Below are 25,000 nucleotides of genomic sequence, written 5' to 3'. Positions count from 1 at the left end.
TTCTATAATGATATAGGCTTTTTTAATCTTTGCATCTGAAGATAATCGTGTAATAATAGTAGATGGTCACATGTACTACTATTAATTATACAAGGTTATCTTTAGATAAATATTAGATTGCACAGAAGTTCGTGGAGAGATTCTTTTAATTTTTCTATGTAATTTATGCAGATTTGATTTTGATCCATTTGAGCTCACCCGGTTGTTTACCCCAATAATATCAATGGATAATAAATAAATACATATGTTTACCCACATCTACTGTGTTTTGCTAAAATAGTGGATAAAACACTTGCTCAGCTGTGCAACAAATTATTATATAAGTAAAAAAAAAAAAAGTTTAAAAAATTTAACATTAATGTTTAAAAGATATTAATTTAACATTTAAGAGTTTTCTGGTGGAATAGTTCACCATTCATCATTAAATAAGATTTAAGTTTTTTCTTTTAAATAGTTGTTTGTTTTGTCACGGAATATAATTGGAAGTATATTCCAAAGTTTAGAACCATAGTGGGATAATGCTCGATTACCAAAACGATTGCTGCATTTTGTTTCCTTTAATTTTAGTGTTTTTTCTGACATTGACTAGTGAATTAAATTGCATAATGACGTTGGTGCTTCCAGTACAATAGATTTGTGCATTATTAAAAGGACCTTGAAATATGTTCTTTTTCTACTTTTCAGCCGATTTGTTAAATTCCTAGTCGTTTACATGATTTTCTATTCTAGTTTTAAATACCAGACTCAGTGCACAATTTTGAACAGACTGCAGCTTTTTTAACATTGACTTTTCAATTCCAAAGTAGAGGGAGATGCAATAAACTAGCTGTGCAAATATTAGTGAACAGACTATGGTGCACAAATCTTTTTGCGATAAGAATTGTTTTATTTGAGATATTTTGCTTAATATATTGTAGCAGTTTTTAACAATCTTGTTTATTTGTGTTTTTAAAGATAATTGATTGTCAAGTATTACCCCTAAACTTTTTGCTGAGTCAACAAATCTTAGGCATTACTTGCTAATAAAAGTACTTTTAATAATAATATCTTTTTAAATGCTAGGTGGTGCCATAATAAATATTTTTGTTTTCGATTGGTTCATACATAAGAATAATTAACAAAAAGTTTGCTTAGGGCTACCTGAAAAATATAGTATATATAATATAGCACTATTAAACTATCTGCTGTCATTTATTTTTTCTTGAAATTTGGCATGTGCATAGAATGTGCATGTAAAAATATATCTAAATAATAATTAAAAAAAAAGGATCAACATTTTCTCGACTACACATTCATGCGAGAATATCAACAAAACTTTCAGATGCAAAACAATCCATAAAAAAGGTTAAGAAACCATAAATAAATGTCATAAAAAAATTAAGTTTAACTTTTCTTCTTTCAAAGAATATCTATGTGAATATGTTTCTGAAAAGAAACTGCACAAAAATATGCTTGCCTTACGCTCCTGAAAGAAACTTTTTCTAGAGCAGGATTATTAATTTTGTCAGTGACGAATTCAGTATTACTGTTTTAATCAACATATATACGTATATATATATATGTGTGTGTGTGTGTGTGTGTGTGTGTGTGTGTGTGTGTGTGTGTGTGTGTGTGTGTATATGTATATATACACATATATAACATATATATATAACATATATATATATATATATATATATATATATATATATATATATATATATATATATATATATATATATATATATATATATATATATATATATGTATATATGTGTATATATATATATATATATATATATATATACATATATATATATATATATATATATATATATATATATATATATATATATATATATATATATATATATATATATATATATATTTGCTCAAATGAGTGCGCAAGAGACCGGAAATAAAGTTACGCAAAAGTTTGAGATATCGAGTAGTCGAGAGTAAACTGTACATATAAAAAGGATTAGTTTCAGATTTTCCTGCTTTTAAATTGATTTTTAACTGACAGTATCAGTTTACAATTTTATCAAGACACCACATATAAATAACTGTACAATTCACATACTTCATTGGTTTATTCCTAACAAAAAATTAGGGTGTTAACTTTTATGGGTATTCCTAATTGTTGTGATATCGAGAAAATGAAAAAAAAATTTTACTTTTTATTTTTTCAATATTGAATTTGAATAAATAAAAAAATAATTGGCAGTATAGCAGAACAGCAGAATGAGCTTATCTTATAGCTTATAAATGATTCTTATCTTACTCTTGAAATTGATGCAACAACTCAAAAAGTGTTCATATCAACACCGTTCGTCTGACATCTATAAACAACTGTCACGTCATTGCTCTGGACCAGTTACCAGGTGGAACAGTTGTTGATTATGAAAGCCATATATGTGGTGCAGTTGATCATTTAGCTTTTATTTATTCAGATTGTCACTATTTTTTCTTAAACAAATGTTGTAGTTAATATATAATAATAATAATAATAATTATAGTTGTAGTCAATAATAATAACAATAATAATAATAATATTAATAATAATAATATATAAGTCATATCAAATATAACACAATGTCTGATAGAGTATCAATTAACCAGCTTGCTATTTCCAAAATTTGTAATACCTAAATTTGAATGAGCTAAACTAACATTTGCACCCTTTAGACACAATTGCCATTTCATGTCGCGAAGTTTTGAAATATCTAGAGATGAAATCTCTAGAATGTTTCAAATTGTTCAGATACGGTTGCATGGCAATCAAAATTATGTTAGCAATGAACAAGATGAGGTTTAAAGATGGCAAAATAAATTCACAAGATTTTTTTTCACAAACTACAGCGAGATTCTATTCCACAGTATTGTGGAAACCAACTGCACATTCTTTTCCATAATTGTTTCATTTTTGTGAAGCGCTACTGATTTTCTACATTATCTGACCACTGAAACAATTTTCTGTTTCAGTTGACAACTAATTCTGCAAAAAGCTCTTTGTAATGCAACCGCTTTAAAACAAATGAGAGTGGTTGTGGTATTTCAGTGACAAACCTAGAGTTTATTTGAGGATAACGATTTTTTTTCGGCAACGTTAGGAGAGAGAGGGAGGGGGGTGATGTTCTTAAGATTACCGCCCCCCTTACCCACCCTTCTTCCCTAGTTAACACCGGTGGTGCGACAATGACTTATAATCATCATTTGTGTTTATCTTGTTTTAGTTTTGTCTTGAAGCCTAAAGTCTTGGTCTTGGACCTCTACTGTCTTTTACTTTCTCGATTCTTACAAAAAACATCAACTCAATGAATGGATTAGTTATTAATAACAAACCGTAGATCGCCGCAACTTTCCGTTCGTAATGAGAGTTCGTCGCGTTGGTTAGACAAGGCTCTAACTGAAATTTTTTTATGTTAGGAGAATTTAAAAAAGAATCTTTTAATTTTTTTTTAATGTTTAATTAAGACTATTTATATTATTATATTTTTATTTGTTTATGTATTCTTTTTTTGATTGGTGTATAAAAATGCATAAATAAATAAAGAATAGTTATATAAATATTTTTATTTAGGCATTAAAAAAAGAGATTTGCTATTCTCCTAATATAAAAAAAAATCAGTTAGAACCTTGTCAAACCAACGCGACGAGTCGAATCTAGAAAGACGTATATTCTTTTTCTTTACGCATACCTTTGTTAAAATGTCAAAATGGCTGATAAAATAACAGGTATATTGTCTAGACCATGAGCTGTGGAAGAGCCTAAGCAGGAAATTAATTTAGATACAGAAGATGGATTGATACGAGTGTCAAGTAATGGATCAACCTGTTTTTCGGCTATGTCAGGTAGAATATGATTAGTGGAATCAAGAGATGAGATTGATAAAATGTTTTTAACAAACAGCTCAGCTCTGTCTTTAGTTCTTAGTAAACAGCTTTGTCTTTAGGTGAAGTAACAAAATCTGACCCATATAGGAGAGGTGGAATGACAGATTTGCCCTTATTATAGATACTGTTAAAGATTTTCCGGAAGTCTTGGGAGCCTAATTTTTAAGATGAAAAACAAGATTTCGTGATGTGTGGACTTTGGCGTCAGACAAAACTTTTTTACAGTGGTTTCTAGCAATATTAAGCAGTCGTCTGTTTTCTGGAGAATTGTTTTGGCAATTGATATGGAAGTAATGGTTACGATAGGAAATTGTAGCAGAATAATGAGTGAAAAACCATATAGTTGAGTGAGGCTTGACTTAGAATTGTCAAGTGGGAATAAAAGATTCCATGCCAGCCTGAATCCAAAAATTTACATAAGTAGCACATTTGTCACCAGGAAGACAAAAGGTTTCTACCCAAAGTCTATCACAAAAAAAACACAGTAAGAGTTCCGAGATCAAACCGTAATCAGATACACCTAAGGGTAAATGTGAAGAAACTGAGCACTGACTAGGATCAGAAGCAAGGCATAAATTGAGAAGGGAAATGATTCAGATTGTTTGGAAAGCAAATCGGAAAGTTTAGAATTTGTGTTAGAGATTGAGAAAGGCAAAAGTTGTATGCCTTTCTCAATTTCTCAAAGTTGAGAGTCACTGACATTAGAACCGAGCCATTCAGTGTGAATAAGACTCAACAGAAGAAAATTTACTTCAAAGACCACGAGTATTAGTGATTGATAGATTTAGAGAACTTGTTTATGACAATATTTGTGTTTTATAGCTTTTGAGTTTTGTGTTTTATAGTTTTAGAGAACTTGGTTATGACAGTTTTTGTGTTTTATAGTTTTTAATACTTTAGTCATTTTTTAAATTGACTAAAGAACTTGACTTAAAGCACAAATAGTTCTTACTCAGTACACTATCTAATAGTCCAAGCAACTGCCTCATTTCTATTAATAAACCCTAAGCCATAACAAAGATTCTAAATGTAGCCTCAACAATACACACCAAAAGTACGAATAGGGATACCATCCATGTGCAACATGGCACTGTTATTTATCTAATATTTTACAGCTGTTGATAGAATCGGTCTCACTGAGAGCTTCGTCAGAGTTCGGTAAACCTGACTACCAGTTGGCCTAAGAACCATAAAACTGAGTTCTAGAGCTGTATAGCGAAATAATAGAATGTGCACGTGGCGCAGTGGTTAGAGCCCTTGCTTTAGAAGCAGGAGATCCATGTTCGAAACGAGATCTGGACATACTTTCACGTTACGGTAAGAAAGGAGGCGTGAACTTCCTGGTTAAATGCACTTCCGCGGTGCTCTGTGACAAGACCGTTAGGTCTTATTGGGGCACCTAAATAACAAAAATTAAGAATAAAAAAAAAAGAATGTGTTGTCTAGTCATAAAAACAGAGACACAAGCAAAACCCATGCAATGGGTTAAGAAGATCCAGCATTCAACATTCTAAACTGGAAACAATATATTATAAATACATCTACGCCAGCCTAATAAATAAAGAAAGGGTGCGAAGCTGGTCAACAGATAGGACCTGTTTACGCCTTATATGTGTAAGCATGAGTTTTATTGTGTTGGACTTCTTAAAATCTAAGTCTTGATCCCGGTTTTGTAAAAACTTTCAAAGTCTTGGTCTTGGTCTTGGGTTAAATTTTTATGTCTTTGTCTTGGACTTGAAGCATTAAGTCTTGGTCTTGGTCTTAATCTTGAGCCCAAATGTCTTAGTTTTGACATTTACTGTCTTGACTACATCTCCGGTTTTAAACAATTAGAAATTAAATGTTTAAATACTTTAAACAATTTTTAATCAATATTTACATTACATAATACATTTACATATATTAAATCGCGTAATATTTGTAAAATTAACAAAATAGTTTTAGGTCTTGTATTCAAATGACTATTTGAATAAAAAATATAAACATTTAATAAACGTATTTAATTTTAAAATTTTGATTTAAATATTAGCAAATCTGCTCATTTAACTTTTACTAAAGGTTGATAATTTTTAAAGTAATTTTAAGGCGCCTTTTAAATTAAAAATTATTAAAATTGCGATAATTACGGTAAACGTAATTTATTAAAATGTATAGTTTTTTGATTAAAAAAAAAATATTTTTTTTTTATTCATTAACTATAATTTTAAAAATTTACGTGTAATAAAATAACTTACATTTACTATAAATTTTCTTAAACATTAAAAACATTAAAGTCTAAAAATAACAAAAAAAAGTTATTGTAATCGTTATTTTTATTATTAGTAAAAAGAATATGGAAAAGAAACAAAACTTTCTGAAAAAGTTTACGTTTCGTTTTTTCGTTTTCCTCACGTAAGCTAAAATAGAAAGCTCAAAAGTTCATTCATTTAAAAATTAAATTTGCGTGATATTTTGTGTGATAGACTGAAATTTTTTACTTTGGTTCATTTATTATCAAAAGCAGCTCACTCCATAGTCATAAAAAATGAATAGTCTGGAAACACGGCCTGGGAACAATAGTTTTTCCGTTGATTAATATCAATGGAAAAACTACTTTATATTTTTATTTATTTTTATATAACTGGGTTATATAAAAATAAATAAAAATAAAACCCAGCCTACTTTAAGGTGCAAACCAAACAATTTTTTATAAAGAGTTTAAATAAAAGTGTAAAAAAAAAACAACAATTCATGCAGCAAATTGTTCATTATATAGTTGTACTACTTCTCGTTATTCGCATTCTGTCTTCCTAAAGGTCAGAGTTACAGATTATAATGTTCAATAGAGAACAAAATTGATAGAGATTATCACAAAAGATCGTTTGATTAATTCAGCTTTAAGAAAACAAATTGTTAGTGAATCTTACATGTATGTGAGAGACATTTTGAAAAACACAAAGTTAATAGAAGTAAGCTAAGTGTTAACTTATTCATGTGTATGTAAGTGTATACAGCCCAAATTTTTCCATAATTTTAGAAATCTGTTGGTATATGTGAACTGGAATGCAAGTTAAAAGTTACGGCAACAACTTGTGAAGGTGCTGCTCCTAACCATAAAATTTTAAATGCATTCACAATTATCTAATTTTAATCATAAAAAGGATGCAGATGTCGCATATAAAACTATGAATCTACATTTTCCTGAAAGGTATATATATTTTGTATCTTACTCTCCACATCTTCTCAAAACAACAAGAAACTGAGTCACATAGCAGATATTTTTAAAGAAGGCCAAACATGTGGTTTACATATACTTCCAAAATTAACTTATGAACACATTAAGTTATCATCTTATTCTATTATGAACGTTAAATTGCAGCTCAAGTTCTTTGCACTACTGTTAGTAAAGTCCTTCTTAACTATGAATCTTCAGATGCTTTTGCTACAGCTAACTTAGGCTCAATGATTGACAGTTTTTTTGATATTAGGAATATTAGTTATCGTATGGAATAAATTCAAAAGTCAAAGCCATTTTCAGTCCCATTTTATTCTGTTTTTTTGATTTTTTATTGATAGACTTATAGGTTTATAAGTCTTAGTAAGCTTACCAACCATATTCTTAAAGGTTGTTTTAGTAGTAATAAAAATACATATTGCTTCAATTTTCATTTTTCACCAGCCTGATTTGTTACGCGTGTTAACAAGTTTGTGCTCAGGCAAATCATCGCTTTCTTGATATTTAGCAGTAAATAAAATAAATATATACTGTTGATAGTATTCTTCCTCATAAATACCTGAAAACATGATGCGACTATAAAATATGCTAAAAGCATACCTACATGCAAAATGCTACATGATGTTGAGATGCAACTCAACATCAATCTTGAGATGCAACTTAAAAATGGGCTCAAAATGATTCAAATCTTCTGAACTTTCAGCCATCATTAAAGTTTGTTTTGCACCTTATTTACGCGGACCACCCGGTTTTCAACTTAAACGATGAAAACAATTCAAAACGGCCTGCATTTCCAGACTATTCTTTTTATGACTATGTTCACTCATAACTTTCTACAAACAAAAGTTAGTTTTACTATAAATAGATGTTTTAAAATTGTTCTTTCTTTTGAAAAAGCAAACTTTTTATACATTCCATTGATATAAAATTTTAAAACAAGTTTTTAAAATTAAGTTTCGTAATTCGTTTTTTTTAAAACATTCAATTAGTAACCGAAGGACACTTACGTGAAAAAAGCAATTGCTTTTTAATTCATTTTATCGTCCGAAAGAAAAAATGAAGTGGCTAAAATAAACTGAAAATTATTTATATACTACTGCATTTAAAACCGAAAATTTTTTTTTCTATTTTTAATAAAAAAGCAAAGGAAAAATTAAAACATAAAATAATTTTGGGGCGCTTATTTTTGGGCATTCATACCGCTCCAGCGGCACTAAAACAGGTTTGTCCCTGTATTTAATAAATTTTCTCAGTGGACCATGGATGACTAAGTTTTATGTAACAGCTAATGATGGATGTTTTGAGTCCCAGGTATCCAAGTAGTATAAAATATTTTAAAAGAAATTACTTATTGCAAACCTAATTCAGCTGCAATATTTTGCAGAACAGTGGATTTTTTTGAGACAATACTTGTCCCAAATATTTTAAAATTTATTACAACTTTGTGCCCCATTGATGACCAACTTGTTATAATGATTTCTGCTTGTCTTAATACAGTTGAAGAAGTCTTGACTCATCAGTTTAAGATATTTCTCACTTTCCATTACAGCAGCACTCAAAAAGGTATAGCTAGTGCAAAGCATCACAATATAGATAGCGACAAATTAACTGGTATGTTTAGTGATGCCAAAAGACAATGCCCCAATGCAACAAGTTGTATATTTATCTATCAAATTAAGATCCAAAGAGAAGAGGACTATAGATCATCTTAAAAATCTTGAGGAGTTGTCTAGAGGAAAAGTAGTTAAATGGTTTATTTACATAACACGTAAAAAAAAGAATGAGAACTTGACTACAACATAATAAAGTTCAAGCAAAGATTACTGGTAGACTGTTGTTTAAATGCCAAAAAATTGATAAAAATCAAATAAGAAAGTTAGAGGGTAGCTGTGTCTATTAACTACCAGAAAATTGATAAACTTATATGAAAACTTATTTACCAATCAACTTGATAAGTTAGATTTGTCTTAAAGAATTGATCGAAGAAAACTCTGTCACGAATGGCATGTTACCAACAATTCAAAGACTGTTCAAAGTTATTTATGAAAAAAGATTAGAAAAAGTGAACAAGAGACAACATGATGAAACAGGTATTAAAGGTGTAAACAAGATGTAAACAAGATGAAACAGGTATTAAAGGTGTTGCATATAATATGAAAAAAATTACACCTTGCTGCAAATTTTTTAACAAAAAAAATAAAGTTTTCTATAATTTAATATATGAAGAATTTATATGCTGATTTATTATTAATTTTTATAATTTATACTTGAAAAAAACAATAATTTATATAATATATAACAATTTTTAACTATTATTATGTTATTAAAAATTTCTAAAAAGCTACCGCAAGTTTTATAGCTTACAAATATGGTACAACAAGTTTTTTCGCTTGCAAAAACAGTAAGGCAAGTTTTTTTATTTGCAAATACGGTACAGGTTGTAAATATAATACAGCAAGTTTAGTAGCTTGCAAAAGAAATACCACAAGTTTTGTAACTTGCAAATATGGTACAAAAGTATGCAAAAAGAAGTACTACAAGTTATGAAGCTTCCAAATATAATGTAGCAAGTTTTGTTACTTGCAAATATAATACAGCAAGTTTTGTTACTTGCAAAAGGAGTACAACAGGTTTTGTAGTTTGCAATAGGATATTCCGTAAGTCTTGTAACTTGTAAATATAGTACAGCAAGTTTTGGCGCTTGCAAAACCAGTAAGGTAATTTTTACAGTTTGCATTTATGGTAGAGGAAGTTTTGTAGATTGCAAATAGAGTACCTCGAGTTTTTTAGCAAGCAAACATGGTACACCAAGTTTTTTATCTTTTAAAAATTGTGCACCAAGTTTTGTAGCTAATAAAAGCAGTATCTAAGTTTTTAAAAATGCAAACATGGTACAACAAGTTTTATGAATTGCAATAGGAGTACCGCAAGTTTTTTAGTTTGAAAATATGGTACAGCAAAGTTTCTAGCTTACAAATATGGTACAAAATGTTTTGCAGCTTGTAAAAAGAGTACAGCAAGTTTTTTAGCTTTCAAAAGGTGTACTGCAAGTTTTGTAGATTGCAAAAAAAGTAAGGCAGTTTTGCAGCTTGCATGTATGGTGCATCAAGTTTTATAGCTTACAAGAAGAGGTACCTCAAGTTTTGTAGCTTTCAATTATGGTACAGGTTTTTAGCTTATAAAAGTAGTACCGCAAGTTTTGATGCTTACAAATATGATACCCTAAATTTTATAGCTTGCAAATATGGTACACCAGATGATTTAGCTTGCAAAAGAAATGTTGCAAATTTTGTAGTTTGCAAATATGGTACAGCAAGCATCGTAGCTTGTAAAAAGAAATGCCACAAGTTTTGTAGCTACAAAATATGGGACAGCAAATCTTGTTGCTTTCAAAACAAATACCGCAAATTTTGTAGCTTGCAAATATAGGACGGTAAGTTTTATTGTTTGCAATGGAAGTACCGCAAGTTTTTCAGCTTGTAAAAGTAGTATTACAAGTTTTTTAGCTTGCAAAAACGGTACAGCAAGTTTTATAATTGGCATAAATGTTACAGCAATTTTCGTAGCTTGCAAGAAGAAGAACCGCAAGTTTTGTAGCAAATATGGTACAGCAAGTTTTGGTGGCTTGCAAATATGGTACAGCAAGTTTTGTGGCTTATAAAATGAAATACAGCAAATTTTGTAGCTTGCAAATATAGTACAACAATTTTGTAGCTTAAAAAAAAAGTACCATAAGTTTTTTAGCCTTCAACAGAAGTACCGAAAGTTTTGTAGCTTGCATATATGGTACTGCAACTTTTGTAGTTTGCAAATAAAAGTAGGGCAAGTTTTTTAGCCTGAAAATATGGTACACCAGGACTATTGCAAGCTTTGTAGCTTACAAATATGATACACCATGTTTTGTGTCATGCAAAAAGAAATACCACAGAATTTTACCTTGAAAATTAGATACAGCAAGTTTTATTTGTTGCAAAGATAGTACCGCAAGTTTTGTAGTTTGCGTATATGGTATATCAAGTTTTGAAGCTTGCAAAAAGAGTAACGCAAGTTTTTTAACTTATACATATGGTACTGCAAGTTTTTAAGCTTGAAAAAGGAGTACCACAAATTTCGTAGTTTGAAACAGCAGTACCGCAAGTTTTGTAGCTTGCAAAAGAAGTACTGCAAGTTTTGTAGCTTGCAAAAATTGTGCAGCAAGTTTTTTTGCCTGCAAAAAGAGTGCCGCAAGATGTTTAGTTTGCAAATTTGGTACAGCAAGTTTTGTATCTTGCGAAAAGGCCTACCGCAAGTTTTATAGTTTTCAAATATGGTTCACCAAATTTTGTTGCTTGCAAAAGGAGTTTTACGAGTTTGATAGATTGCAAAAAGAAATACTGCAAGTTTTGTAGCTTGCAAAAGGAGTATTTCAAGTTTTTTAGCTTGCAAAAGAAGTACCGCAGGTTTTGTAGCTTGCTTATAGTGTACAGCAAGTCTTTTAGCTAGCAAAAAAAATTACTTTCAATTATGGTACAACAAATTTTATAGCTTGCATTTATGGTACACCATGTTCTGTAGCTTGCGTAAGCAGTACTGTAAGTTTTTATAGCTTGCTAATATGGTACATCAAGTTTTGTAGCTTTCAAAAGGAGTACCGTATGTTTTGTAGCTTGCAAATATGGTACAGCAAGTTTTGTAGCTTGCAAAAAGAGTATCGCAAGTTTAAGAATCAGACATTGGATTATAATTTGCATTTTAATAGAATTTTTATAAATTTTTAAGTTTCAAATGGCTAAATGATCTGGATAGGTTAACCAACAAATTTTCATATCATAGATTAATTGTAATTTTTATTTCAAACTATATCTTTTTTTCTTTTTTAAATTTAATTTATTTTTGATTTGGAGGGGAAAGAAGAATATGATGGATGAAACTTTAAAATATCTTGCAACATAATAGAATGCTTTTATTTTAAGTTTTTATTTTATTTTAAATTTATTTATATTATTAAATAAATTTTTAAATTTATTTTATTTTAATATTATTTAATATTTTATTTTAAATTATTTTAAATTTTTTTATTAATATCTTCATTTTAGATTAATTAATACAAATATTTTTATTATTGAAATATTTTCTAGATAATTAGGTAAAGAAGTATGCAATTTTGGACAGCAAAAACAGTAGCGCAGCTCTGCTTCTTATTTCTAGCACTTTTGGTAATATCAGGGGACAAAAGTTACTAGGGCCAAATTCACAATTTTTTTATTTGGAATCATATACATTAATAAAAATTTTGTTTATAAATTTTTTGTTTTTATTAGATATGTTGGGGGGGGGGGGGGGGGGTTAAGGAGAATGGGTTAAACACTCCATCCACTAAGTTAGTGTATGCACCACGCTCTTATATATGTTGTAATGTAGTAAAATTTAATATCATCTTTTCATACGAGTTTCACTTATTTTAATATAACGTTAAAGTATAAGAACCTTGCCACCGCATCCACCCTAAACTATAAGATAGACCATTTATATTTGCTTTTGGTCTAGAACAAATAAAATAAAAACAATTTTTTGTATATAAAACTTATAAATTAAAACAAAAAAATTTTTTAGATGGTGGTTCGGTGTCCTCTCTAGCTCCCTTAATACACCCGGTGACAATTTACATTTGAAGCTCTCTCACTTACATCTATCATTTGATACCAAGTTATAAGCATTTAAATAAGAATTGACAAAGTTATAACAATTTAAGTGAAGAAAATAACTTTGTTTTGATGACAGTTTCTTCAACAATCCTGTATATCAAAAGTTTGTTTCTTAAAGCCTCATAAGTTTTTTTTACATTGTTCGATTTTGATAATTGTTTTTTCTCACCTTTAAAATACTGTATTAAATCTCTTTCCAACGATATATAACGGTTGAAAATTAAGTATCTTTAAACAATTTAAAAATAAGTTTTTTTTACATTGTTCGATTTTGATAATTGTTTTTTCTCACCTTTAAAATACTGTATTAAATCTCTTTCCAACGATATATAACGGTTGAAAATTAAGTATCTTTAAACAATTTACAAATTTTATGTCACGTACCTAACTAAAATCATTTCTTTGGCACGAGTAAATCAACATTTGTCATTAAAAGAAAAACAATAAAGTTCATTCTATTGAATCCCACAAAAACAATATTGATCTAAAGATTAGGGTTTAGAGGAAATACTGTTGTTGTTGTTTTTAATTTGCATTTAGTAATTCCATGCACAATGGTTCACGATCTGTTTCATTCACGTTTAGATTGTTGCGTAAAATTTAATAAAAATAAAAATTAAATATTAACGCATTAAATTCACATGGTTTAAAGAACTGATGTCTAGTAAATATAAATTAAAAACTTGTTTCAACGCATTTACATCATTTTAAAATTAAATGATTTTCGGTTATTGTGTTTTAATTACCTAAAGTCAAATTTATAATAATATTTTAAGTAATCATAGTGTTTTTACTAATTAACTCCCCTTTAATTTTGTAACCTATAAAGAAAAAATTAGCCTGGCAATAATCATATTATTTACAAGTATGAACATTTTTGGTCCTTTAATTATTTTTTCAGAGTTCCAATATGTTATGTCGATGAAAATGGAAGTTAGATGTTCATCAAACTTAGTTCATAAATACATTAGCATCTCTGATTGATAGTGGTGAACATGATACGAGTGTTGGAGTAGAAGGTATTCAGCTTATGTCATACGTCATTGATAGAAGAGTTTGATATAAAGGAAGTAAAACTTCAAAATAAAACATCGTGATAAAAAGTTAATTAAAATTTTTGTTCTAATATATATGTAACTCTAAGATTTATCTAAATAAATAACTCTAAAATTTTATACTTTCTTGATTTTTATTTTGAATGTTAATAGTTTTATTTGTTGACATATATAATATTCTAAGAGGTCTAAGAGTTGGCTGTTTTGTTGTAAGGATGAACACTTGCAGATTATTTTATTGCATAGAAGGAGAAACCTAAACACCATATATTGTTTTTTTATTGTGTTCTTTATTTTAACATTCTATAATGGTTAAGAGGGCAATATACTACCATATTCAAAATAAATATTCATCATCATGTAAGAAATGGTTTAAATTTTATAAGCTAGAACTTGGATAAAATTTTGTTTTTGGGCGAATTGATAAATCTTTTTATTCATAGGAAATGACCTTCATAAACTAAGTTAGAAATTAAAAAAAAAAAGATGTTTAAATAGGAGCAATAATACCTTACAGGTATTTAGTTGTAAACTTTTAGTTGTAAACTTACTTAATAATACCTTACATAGTTGTAAGGTATTATTACATACTATTTAATAATACCTTGCATAGTATATAAAACATTATTGACCCCACCTAAATATTTTTCTATATATTTTTTATTTCCAAGTTAAATTTAAAAAAATCTTACATATTTTGTGCAAACATCTGAATTCCCTGTTTTTCGTTGTAATTCACTTTTCACGAAAAGAGGCTTTTTGTATATAAAAAAAATCTCAATAAGTGCAGTGTGGATAAATGCTACCACAAGCCAAGAATGGGTTGTGGCAGCAAAAGAGTCTTATCTTTTAAAAAAAAGCTTTTTAATTCGTCTTTTTTAAGTAATTTTATTTTTTAATTTTATGGTAAATTTATTCAAAATTTTTTATTAAAAAGTTTTTATAACATTTCTTAAATAGACAACGACTATAAAGGCCCTTGGAGAAAAGAATGCATTTGTGGTTCATAGAGTTCAAAATTTTTTTTAGTAAAGATGGAATATCTGGAAAATGAGCATTTTTAAAAACAATACAGCATGTTAGGTATGTAATCTCGATATTTATTTTTGGTCCATAAGATTTTAGGTACATGCCTAATCATTACGCACATTATGGCAATAATTGAAGAAACTGAGGTTTATTTCTTCATCATAAAAAGCTTACTGTGCTTTAAAGCACAGTAAGGTTTTTAACATCTAAATTTAGCAAGATAAATTTTTCATTTTCTTCAGCCATTATTTCTAATAGCCTGACTAATTAGTGTTACTAAGATTAACGCTAATCAGTACTAATAATTATAATATTATTATATAATAATATTACTAATACTAATTAGTATTAATGGCCACGAAAAAATTAAGTGAAATAACTCTTTGACTTAGTAACTTAATAAAGTAATATTGATAATACAAATCAAAAATTTGTATTTTAAAAGTAGATGTATTTAAATAATATAAAAGGTATAAAAATTGCATTAACGTGAAATACAAGTTAATAAAAGGTAAAAGTTTTTAAAATTATACAATTTCATTTGCAACATGACAACAACAACATGTTGTAACAACAACAAAAAATCATTTACAAAATTATGTAAAATATCAAAACAATATATATAATTTTTTCAAAAGTTTATTATTGTTTTTTTAATTTTAGGAGCGTTTCTGGTTTTTTTTAAAAACACTTGACAAAGGATATAATATTCGAAAGAGGGCTGAAAGTTTGAAAAAAGAGACAAACAAGCTTGTTAAACTAATTTTGGATTATTTAAAATAATGTTGCTTTTGCAAAGTATACATAAGACTTTATTATTCATTTGAAATATAAATTGAAATTTATTTAAATAACAGTTTTTATGTTTAAAATAAAAAATATTTTTGTCTTTATTCATTAAATGACTCTGAATCTGAAAATAAAACATTAGCTTGCATTGGAAAAAAAAATTGGAAAAGAAATTAAAGCCGGGTAAGCATATAACTGATGAAATCCATATTAAAGCAAATGTGGTATGGAATTCTATGTATTAATAATGATAACAGTAATAATAATAATAAATTTTATATATATATATATATATATATATATATATATATATATATATATATATATATATATATATATATATATATATATATATCTGTGTGTATGTGTGGTGGACTTTAAAACAACTCACCCAAAATTTTGTTATAATTTATTTATTAGCCTATTGGTTTGCTGTTTTTGTAAAGCAGTAAACCTTGAAAACGGGATTAGGTCTAATCTAATTTAATAAGTCTATGAAAATCAACTTAGTCTTTCAAATACTAAACTGTCTACTAAAACGAAAATCTTTATCATTTACCGAGTTTCGGGTGGGTTGTTTTAAAGTTTATATATATGTATATATATATATATATATATATATATATATATATATATATATATATATATATATATATATATATATATATATATATCATATTTAGATGTACAAAAACTTATTGAAATGTTAACCAATTGAAGGAAAAAATTGATTATTACTATCTCTTTTAAATCCATTCTTACTCATCCTTGGATACTCAATCCATTCCTTTAAAAAATGAAGCACTGAACTTTTTAAATTCTGATAAATCTAGTAGCTCACCTACAACATTACTTTGTTTAGCGCCAATCTTCTACAATGTCAAAAAACACTCTTTTCTCCTATAGCTAACACGCTATAGGTTCAAGATATATTAGGTATTGATATTATAATATCAATATCTAGTATGAAACAGAAGGTTCAGGACATAATAAGCATTGATATTATAGTACTTTATTTGGCAACACTATTTCTCTTTGTTTTGTATAATGAATATAGTATACAACTATTGTTCATATTTTTATTTTCAGAGATCTTAGCTAAGCGATATCCAAGGAAAAATTATGCTATGTTCAGAAAAGCAAATATTGCTAATTGCAATGATGAAAGCTTGCAAAACGAAACGTTGATGTTTTTAAGAAAACTCTCGTTACATAGTACATTATTTTAATAACAATAACAATTGATGTGATTAGTAACAATAACTGACTTGCTGACTTAATCAATATTATGTTGATTTTGCAAAACTGCAAAAGACAATCCGATAAAATTTTAAACAGGATTGAATAGGATTACTGCATATATAAAACTTTAAGATATTTTTCATTCAATGTTTTATTAGACACTGAATGAACAATACCTAATAGATATTATTGTACTGGAATCCTTTTCAATCTTGTTCCAATATCTTATAGGAATTTTTAACTGATAAGACAACGAATGAATAATATCCTATAGTTTTATATGTACAGAAATCCTATTCAAATAAGTAGGATTTCTGTGCATGTAAAACTATAAATTATTATTAAATTCTATTAAACTACTAATATAATGTAGTCTATTAATATAATGTCAGATGTGATTGAGAAGATAAAAGTTGTAATTTACAAATGTAAGATGTAATTTAAAACATAAAAGTTGTAAATAAGAAATCGTAAGATGACATTGAGACATAATAGTTGTAGAGAAGAAAAGTTCAAAATAAAGTACTTTTTATATTGAATTTTGTTGCAAAACTTAACCTTGTAGATTAAGGTTGCATCCTATTTTGGCCATGGTGGCTCTATGGGTTAGTTTTCAATAAAATAATGATATACTACCAATAAAATAAAAAAGGCATTTCGACGGCTATATACGCAAACGAGATAACTCCAGTAAATCAAACTGTGAAGGAGTAAAAGTATTTCACATTCCCAATGAGCGTATGAAATACTTTTATGTTACTCCTGCATATGTGGGCATTTTATGTTAGCCTTGCATATATAGGAATTGCCCATATGTACACTTACATGGATTTTTATTCTTATTTTTTCATTTTGTTTCATCCAACCAAACTATCTAATGATATGTTCGTTGGCGTTCCTAACATATTCAGCTCTTTTTTTGCTTGTTTTCATTACTGTTCATTTAACAAGGCTCCTTGTGATTTTTTTTTTAATGAAACAATCTGTCTTCAAGGTAATTAGCGTTTGTTGTTGTGCTGACGCTAATATTAAATTGCCTTAATATTTCTGTTTTGATGGCCATCAATGTCAATTGATAGTCACTTTCAATCCGTGTTTGCGTTACTTCGATTTGATCCTCAGTTATATTTTTGGTTTAAAACCACCCCTTCCAATAAAATTTGAATTTCCGCTGCAAACCCAATTGTATGCTTCTTATACTTGACACCTAAAATTTGCGCCAGGCTCATCCAATTGTTATTTCGCTCAGCACATTCAACAACTCTTTTTCTGTTATTCGATGGACATAAAACGTAATGTATTTTTTTTCAACTGGTTCGGCTGTATGTATTTCATGCTGAAAAATTGGACAAGTTGCTTCTGGTTATTCCAGAAGTGGATCTAAGCAAATTTGGTGAAATAAATTCTGACACGGGTTCAACTTGAAACAGTAAAATAGTTTCAGACTTTCTAATTTTACATATGGACAAATTCGTTACATCAAACCATTTGCTTTACTAATTTTTGATAAAAAACAATTACTGTGGGAAAGTCACGATAATTTTTTATCAGTAAGAATTTCTTAGAACTTTATTGACTCACTTTTTCCAATTAATTTATCATTAAAACCAAATCATAATTTTAAAGCAATTTCGTCTTGTAATTTTTTACGGAATAAATTTTGTTGTTTTTACATAGAATGAGAGTTTATTGACCTTTAACAATTTATTGACATTCCTTAATTCAAATTCTCATACAGATCTATAATTAAAGATTTCTGATTGATCATTGTTTTTGTAAATTTTGCATACTTTTGCCAACTTTAATGCTTCCAGGAAAATCCCTTCATTTATTTAAAGTTTTATAATATAAATCAGAGGTCTTGAAATATAATTTTTGTTTGAGGTAACTATATCAATAGAAACGTCATCAAAGCCAGGTGATTTATTCTTTTTTAAATAAAAGAAAAAGTTGTTTCATACACTTTAAGAGAAAAGTAGCTTCTTACAGAACTGCGCCATTTAAAGATTTAAGAGATACTTAAAATGAATTCGGTGTGGTTATAATTTTTTTAACAAGGTTTGGGCCAAGGTTTGTAAAATATTTGTTTAACTTTTTCGAGTTTTTTAAGGACGACAAATATCCGTTTTATTGATGTTTTTTCTTTAAGCCGTAATTAATTTTTGTTTTTTCCCATTAAATCGTTAATTACGTTGTTTTTTTTACATCGACCTTGTTTCATGGTCGTTTAGATGTAGAAAGTTATTATACACAAGCGCAGTGTCAAATACAAATATTACAATTTTAAAAATAGTGACGGCCTTAAGATAAAAAAAATTTTTCTGAGTAGCAACAACATATTTAAAATTTTACTTAGTAATTATCATTTGTATATTTTTGATAGAATGAAATAATTATAAAGATAATAGAATTGTTGATTCAAAAATGATACAAACAAGATAAAGATGTTTTAGTATATAAAAAACTGGGGTTCTCTGCTAAATTTATCTAACTGTTAAAAGTAAAAAAAAACTGTTCCACGTTTTTAGAACTTGGCGTTTAAGTTGTATGGTAGGATGGTGTTTTGTAGCATATTTTTTTAGAATTTTATATTAACTTAGAAGTTTTTTTAAAAGTAGAATAGTTGAACTTTTTTAAAGATTATTTTTTTTATTATATTGACGAAAGTTAAATTGTTATTTATTGATATCAAAAAGTGTGTTGTACTTCTTGTGCTTAGTAAATGTTGAAGATATTATCTTTTTTTAATTTTTTTTTATTATTTTTTAAGTTTATACATTTTCTATGCACATGCCAAATTTCAAGAATTTATTTTAACTAGCAGATACCCTATTTTTACCCTCACTTTTGGTACCTAAATTTTGTTTTTCCGACTTCTGTTTGGGGTTAAGGGGAGGGGGGGGTGGTACTGAAGGATATTAAATATTCGTTTTTATAACCAATAATAATTATTATTAAAAAATTTATGTGATTTTTCTATACAATGATTTTGTGATATAAGTACTAATATTACATTTATAAAGTATCAATATAAAAATAACATTTTTATTATATTTCAAATCAATAATACATGTTTTTTGCTCAGTTTAATCACATTATTACATTTTTAAAAAGCTTTATATCATATAATAATATAATATTGCTTTTTTATGTATTTAGAATATATCATATATTAGAAATATACTAATAATTGCCTGAAAATATATATACATACATAATATATTTATAGTATATTAAATTTAATATACTATTTCTAGTATATTATATTTATAGTATATTATATATTTAATATAATATGTTATAGTATATATTAAATATATACTATAATATATTATATATTTAATGCATACTATATCAATAATAATTATGAATGATATGATTCCGATACAGCAATGACAGTCTTGCACAATAGCAGAATAGTAAAACTTAAGAAAAACACAGAAAGGGTATTACTATTTCTTACTGGACTAGAAAAGAAAATGATTCTGAAGCTGTTGATTATTATATGAAAAAGTTCCAGCTAGTTGCTGACATTGTAGTTTAAGGACTGAAGTTCCCGAAAAACGGTTCTTCGGTTCTTCGGTATTTTTCGGGGAATCGAAAGGAATTTCGATTTCGGTTTCGGTTCTTTATCAGAATTTCGATTCGGTTTCGGTTCTTTATCAGAATAGGAATCGAAAAGAACCGAAGTTATCGGTTCCTTATAAAAAAAGGAATCGCAAAGAACCGAAGTTATCGGTTCTTTATCAGAATAGGAATCGAAAAGAACCGTAAATTGATTACTCACCTTTTTTTTAATAATATACTTCCGTTATAATCAATATTTTCGATTCTTTTCAATATTTTCAATTATTTCGGTAATTTCGATTCTTTGTAATAAAAACGGTAAACTTCAATTATTAATTAAAAAATCGTTTTTATTGTAAAGAATCGTTTTTATTACAAATACGTTTTAATAATGGCGTGCGAAATTAAATTCAAATTCATTCAAATTTAATTTACCTCCCCTTAGGGATTCCCCTTTACCAGTATAAATAGTGGGGTTTTGTGAAAATCTAATCAGTTACAATTTATTGTTTCACAAACAACTCTTACAAACAACAACAACATTACAATTTACAACAATGTCTCAAGTTAATAATGCAATTTGGAATTACTTTACCTAACTACCAGAAGTGACAGTGAATTCTGTCACCAAAAAGAAAACTTATAAATCAAGTTGTAATCAATCTCAAGCAGTGTTAACTTGCTGCCATGGAAGTACATCAGGAATGAGTAAACATTAAGGGTAAGTAATGTTTTTTCAATTTTTTCGGTAATTTCGATTCTTTTTAATATTTTCAGAATTTTTGCAATTTAAGTTAATATTAAGTAAAGATTTACTTTATAAAAAAATAAAAAAATAACAATAGTTCTGAATAATTAAATAAACATAAGCACTGATTATTATTTATTATACAGTAACTGCTAACAGTAATACTGTTTGTTACATTTAATTTAATATAGCGCCATCTATAGGAGTTATTTCAACTTTTTCGATTCTTTTCAGTATTTTCAATTATTTCGGTAATTTCGATTCCTATACCTATAATTATTTAAATTAAATCTTTTTTTATACAGATCCCATTCAAGCCAAAGCTTATCTTAAGGCAAAGAATGACAAGGTAGTGCAACTGGCTGCTGACAGGGAGGAAGTTGAAAAGGAGCTTGATAGATCTTCAAGCTTGAGAGGTTTCTTTCCAGCCACAACTACTAGTAAAAAAAGGGTGGATAACCTTAGTAAAAAGTCTCCACCATCCAATCAGCAAGGTGGTCATGAAAAACTTCAAGTAACTCTGGATGAGTATGTTAAGGTGAGAAAAATATTGTAATTTTTTAGTAGCTTAAATAATCGTTTTTATAACATTTTACCGTTTTTATTTGTAAATATTCGAATCAAAATCAAGCCCAAATTGGTAAATTGAGAAAAAATATTTCTTCCAAAAAAACTCGGTTCTTTTGGGCGCCGTTTGGGCCATGCAGAAAATTTTTTTTTCCTCCATTTACCAATTCGGGCTTGATTTTGATGAAACTAATGTTAGAAATCTATTTTTATATTCAATTAGAAACTTTTGAGCCCTTTTCCAAATTTATAATATACTTTAAAGTTTAATAACTCTGTAAATTAATAAAATGTTAAATTAATGTCCTTTTTGCTCTAAACTCAATACTAACAAAATTATTGAGGTTTAAAGTTTTTGATTTGACCTGTCACCTAACACGTGCATGTAGATTTAGTAAACACGTGTTTTTCAAACGTTTCAAAACTTTAAAGGCTTTTAACTTTAAACTTCTTTGTTTTAATAGATAGAGTGATTAGCACTGTCTCTAGAAACTGCAACAAATTTTTTTTTATTTTTTTTTTTTATTAAATCACCTCCCCAAGGCCCGAAAGCCACTAAAGACGAGGAGGCTACTTAATTGTGGTTATAACCCTCTCTCAACTCTATAACTCCAAAACACGACACTTGACGAACAAGGCCGCTGCGCGGAGAAACAAGTTGAGCGCGGTACTACCAGGGACGTGGTGGGGATCGAACTCGGAACCTCTCGCTTATGAAGTGAGCGCTCTACCACTACACCACTACCGCATTTTTTTCACTTACCCATATATATTAGGTTGTCAGGTCTTGTTTAACGTAATTTCGATTCCTTGCGGTAATTTCGATAATTTTGATTCCTTTCGATATTTTACATTTTTTTTATTATTTCAGATAACTAAATGGGATTCACAAAGCAGCTGTCAGCTTGATTTTGATGCAGTTCTCACTCTGGCCTGCATCATGTCAAATCTTCCTTTCAATATTGTGGAAACTCCAGGAATGAAGTTGCTCTTGAACTATTTGGCACCAAAAGCAATCATAAAAACACCAAAAACACTTGCTACAACAAAGCTTGACATGATTCATCATTATGTTGAAAAGGCAATAACCAATCAACTTGAGGAAGAAGTACCAGAATGTGAAAGTGTAGCTTTTACATCAGATGGTTGGACTGCAAAAAATGGTGATGCTTTTGAATCTCTCGCACTCCATTACATCAACAGTGATTTTGAGTTGAAAAAGTACAGTTTGGACTGCCAGGCTCATTTAAATAGGAAAACAGGTCCTTTACTTGCCAAAGGATTAGACACTATGATTTCAAAACATGAAGTCTTGGCAAGGCCTGACCTAGAAAGAACATGTGTGACTGATGGTGCAGCTAACATGAAGGCAGCTGTCAGTTTATCAACTTAATTGGACAAGCAATTGGTGTGTATTGATCACATGTTGAACAATTGTTTGAAAGACACATTAGAAAATGGTGAGGTTAAGGTAATTGTTGATAAGTGCAAGAGACTTGCTCAAAGGACACATCAAAGCACTAAGGATTGGTATGAAATCAAACAAGAATGTGAATCTCTAGGGTGTAATCCAATCAAGCTAATCCAACCAGTGCAAACAAGATGGAATTCAAATGCAATGCTGTTCAAGTCAGTGTTAAGAAATGAGCAAGGTTTGAAGTCTGTCAGAGATAACAGCCTGAATGCAAACTTGACAATACTTATACCAAGTGATGAAGATTTTCAAGTAATTGCAGAACTTCATCCTTTCTTGGCAAAATGTCAAGAATACTCAGAGATTTGGTCCTCAGATAAAACACCTACAGTTCACAAGATCCAGCAACACCTCTTTTCATTGATTACTATGTGCCATAGGACAGTTACACAAAATACTTCAGGTAAAAAATATTTTTTTGTGATTCTTTCGATTCTTACTAATATTTTCGATAATTATCAACAAATTTTGATTCTTTTGATTCTTTCGATTCTTTCGAATAATTATCAACAAATTATGCAATTTTGATTATTTATATTTTTTTTTCTTTTCCAGGTTCAAGAATTGCTAAAGATGCAATGACCAGGTTTATAGAATACTTGGAAACTAGGATTCCAGATAAAGGCACTGAAGTTAATGACTTTAATCTTGCAAGTGTGTTTGATCCATTTTATAGAGGTTATTCTATCACATTAATCAAGGGCAACAAAGATCATTTAGATGGAATAATAGACCAACTGGTAGACAATCATCCAACTACCAGAGAATACAATGAGGCTTATGAGGCTTCATTACCTTCTGCACAGTCAAACTTAGATGAAGATATTGATGATTTTGAGAGAATGGCCATGGAAATTTGGCAGGACCATCAGAGCCTCCTCTAAAGGTAGATATTCATTTTTATTAATAATAATTTCGATTCTTATAAATATTTCCGATACTTATAAATATTTTTTCGATTCTTTGCGGTAAATTCAAATTCAAATTTTTTTTTTAGATGGAATTTAAGAGGTACTTGTCTATGCAAAAGCCAGCTAAGGATGTGAAGGTTTTGGAATGGTGGAAGGTCAATCAAAAGGAACTGCCATTACTAGCTGCTATGGCAAGGAAGTACTTGTGTCCACCAGTGACTTCATGCTCTTCAGAAAGGCTATTTTCATTAGGAGGAAATATTATTAGTGATAAAAGACACAATATGAAGCCAGAGACCCTTCAAAAAATAATGTTCATAAAAGAAAACTTTCCACTAGTCAAATCAAAAATAAGGTCCTGGGACAAAGAATGCCCTGGTGAACCAGGCTATCAGTCTCAACCTCTACCATCCACCTCTCAAGATCAACCTCTACCATCCACCTCACAAGATCAACCTCTACCATTAACTTCACAGACTCAACCTCTACCATCACCTTCTCAGACTCAACCTCAACCATCTCCATCTACACAAACCCAATCAACCAAACAGACAAAAATGAAAAGTTTTTTGAAACCAAATGAATCACAGTCTCAAAGTCTACTACAAAGAGCTAAAAAAAGGAAACTTGTACTTGAATCACCAATGAAAAAATCACCAATGAAAAATAACCCTATATATGATGCATCTAAAGATTTATTTAATACTGAAGCTAGTGATAGTTCTACTAGCGTAGCTTATAGCAGTGCTAGTAGTAGTCGCAAGGGCAGCAAGGACAGTGTCACTGATCTCACTGATAGTGATTTAGAATAACTGTATTTTTCAACTGTATTTCAACTGTATTT

General features: G+C 28.7%; 2 protein-coding genes across 2 annotated transcripts in view; one reads left to right on the top strand and one right to left on the bottom strand.

Annotated features, from left to right (window-relative positions):
- LOC136080611 (uncharacterized) overlaps positions 1-25,000 on the bottom strand; it is a 129,393-nt gene that overhangs the window by 90,110 nt on the left and 14,283 nt on the right. The window lies entirely within an intron of this gene.
- LOC136080610 (uncharacterized) lies at positions 21,510-24,374 on the top strand. Its single transcript, XM_065797471.1, has 4 exons — positions 21,510-21,742; positions 22,643-23,648; positions 23,801-24,131; positions 24,243-24,374. Exons 2-3 carry the CDS (start codon positions 23,195-23,197, stop codon positions 24,127-24,129), a joined length of 783 nt encoding a protein of 260 aa, XP_065653543.1. The 5' UTR covers positions 21,510-21,742; positions 22,643-23,194; the 3' UTR covers positions 24,130-24,131; positions 24,243-24,374.

Source organism: Hydra vulgaris, chromosome 05 (assembly GCF_038396675.1).
Source record: "Hydra vulgaris chromosome 05, alternate assembly HydraT2T_AEP".
NCBI classification, from domain to species: domain Eukaryota; kingdom Metazoa; phylum Cnidaria; class Hydrozoa; order Anthoathecata; family Hydridae; genus Hydra; species Hydra vulgaris.
Note: the sequence above shows the minus strand (reverse complement) of the source record. Positions and strands in the feature narration are given on the sequence as shown.

What these genes read in the sequence shown, in the direction of transcription:
- LOC136080610 (XM_065797471.1), top strand. Translation starts at nt 23,195, where the DNA reads ATGTTGAACAATTGTTTGAAAGACACATTAGAAAATGGTGAGGTTAAG. An exon ending in AGTTACACAAAATACTTCAG is followed by an intron (nt 23,649 to 23,800) that starts GTAAAAAATATT and finishes TTTCTTTTCCAG; the next exon opens with GTTCAAGAATTGCTAAAGAT.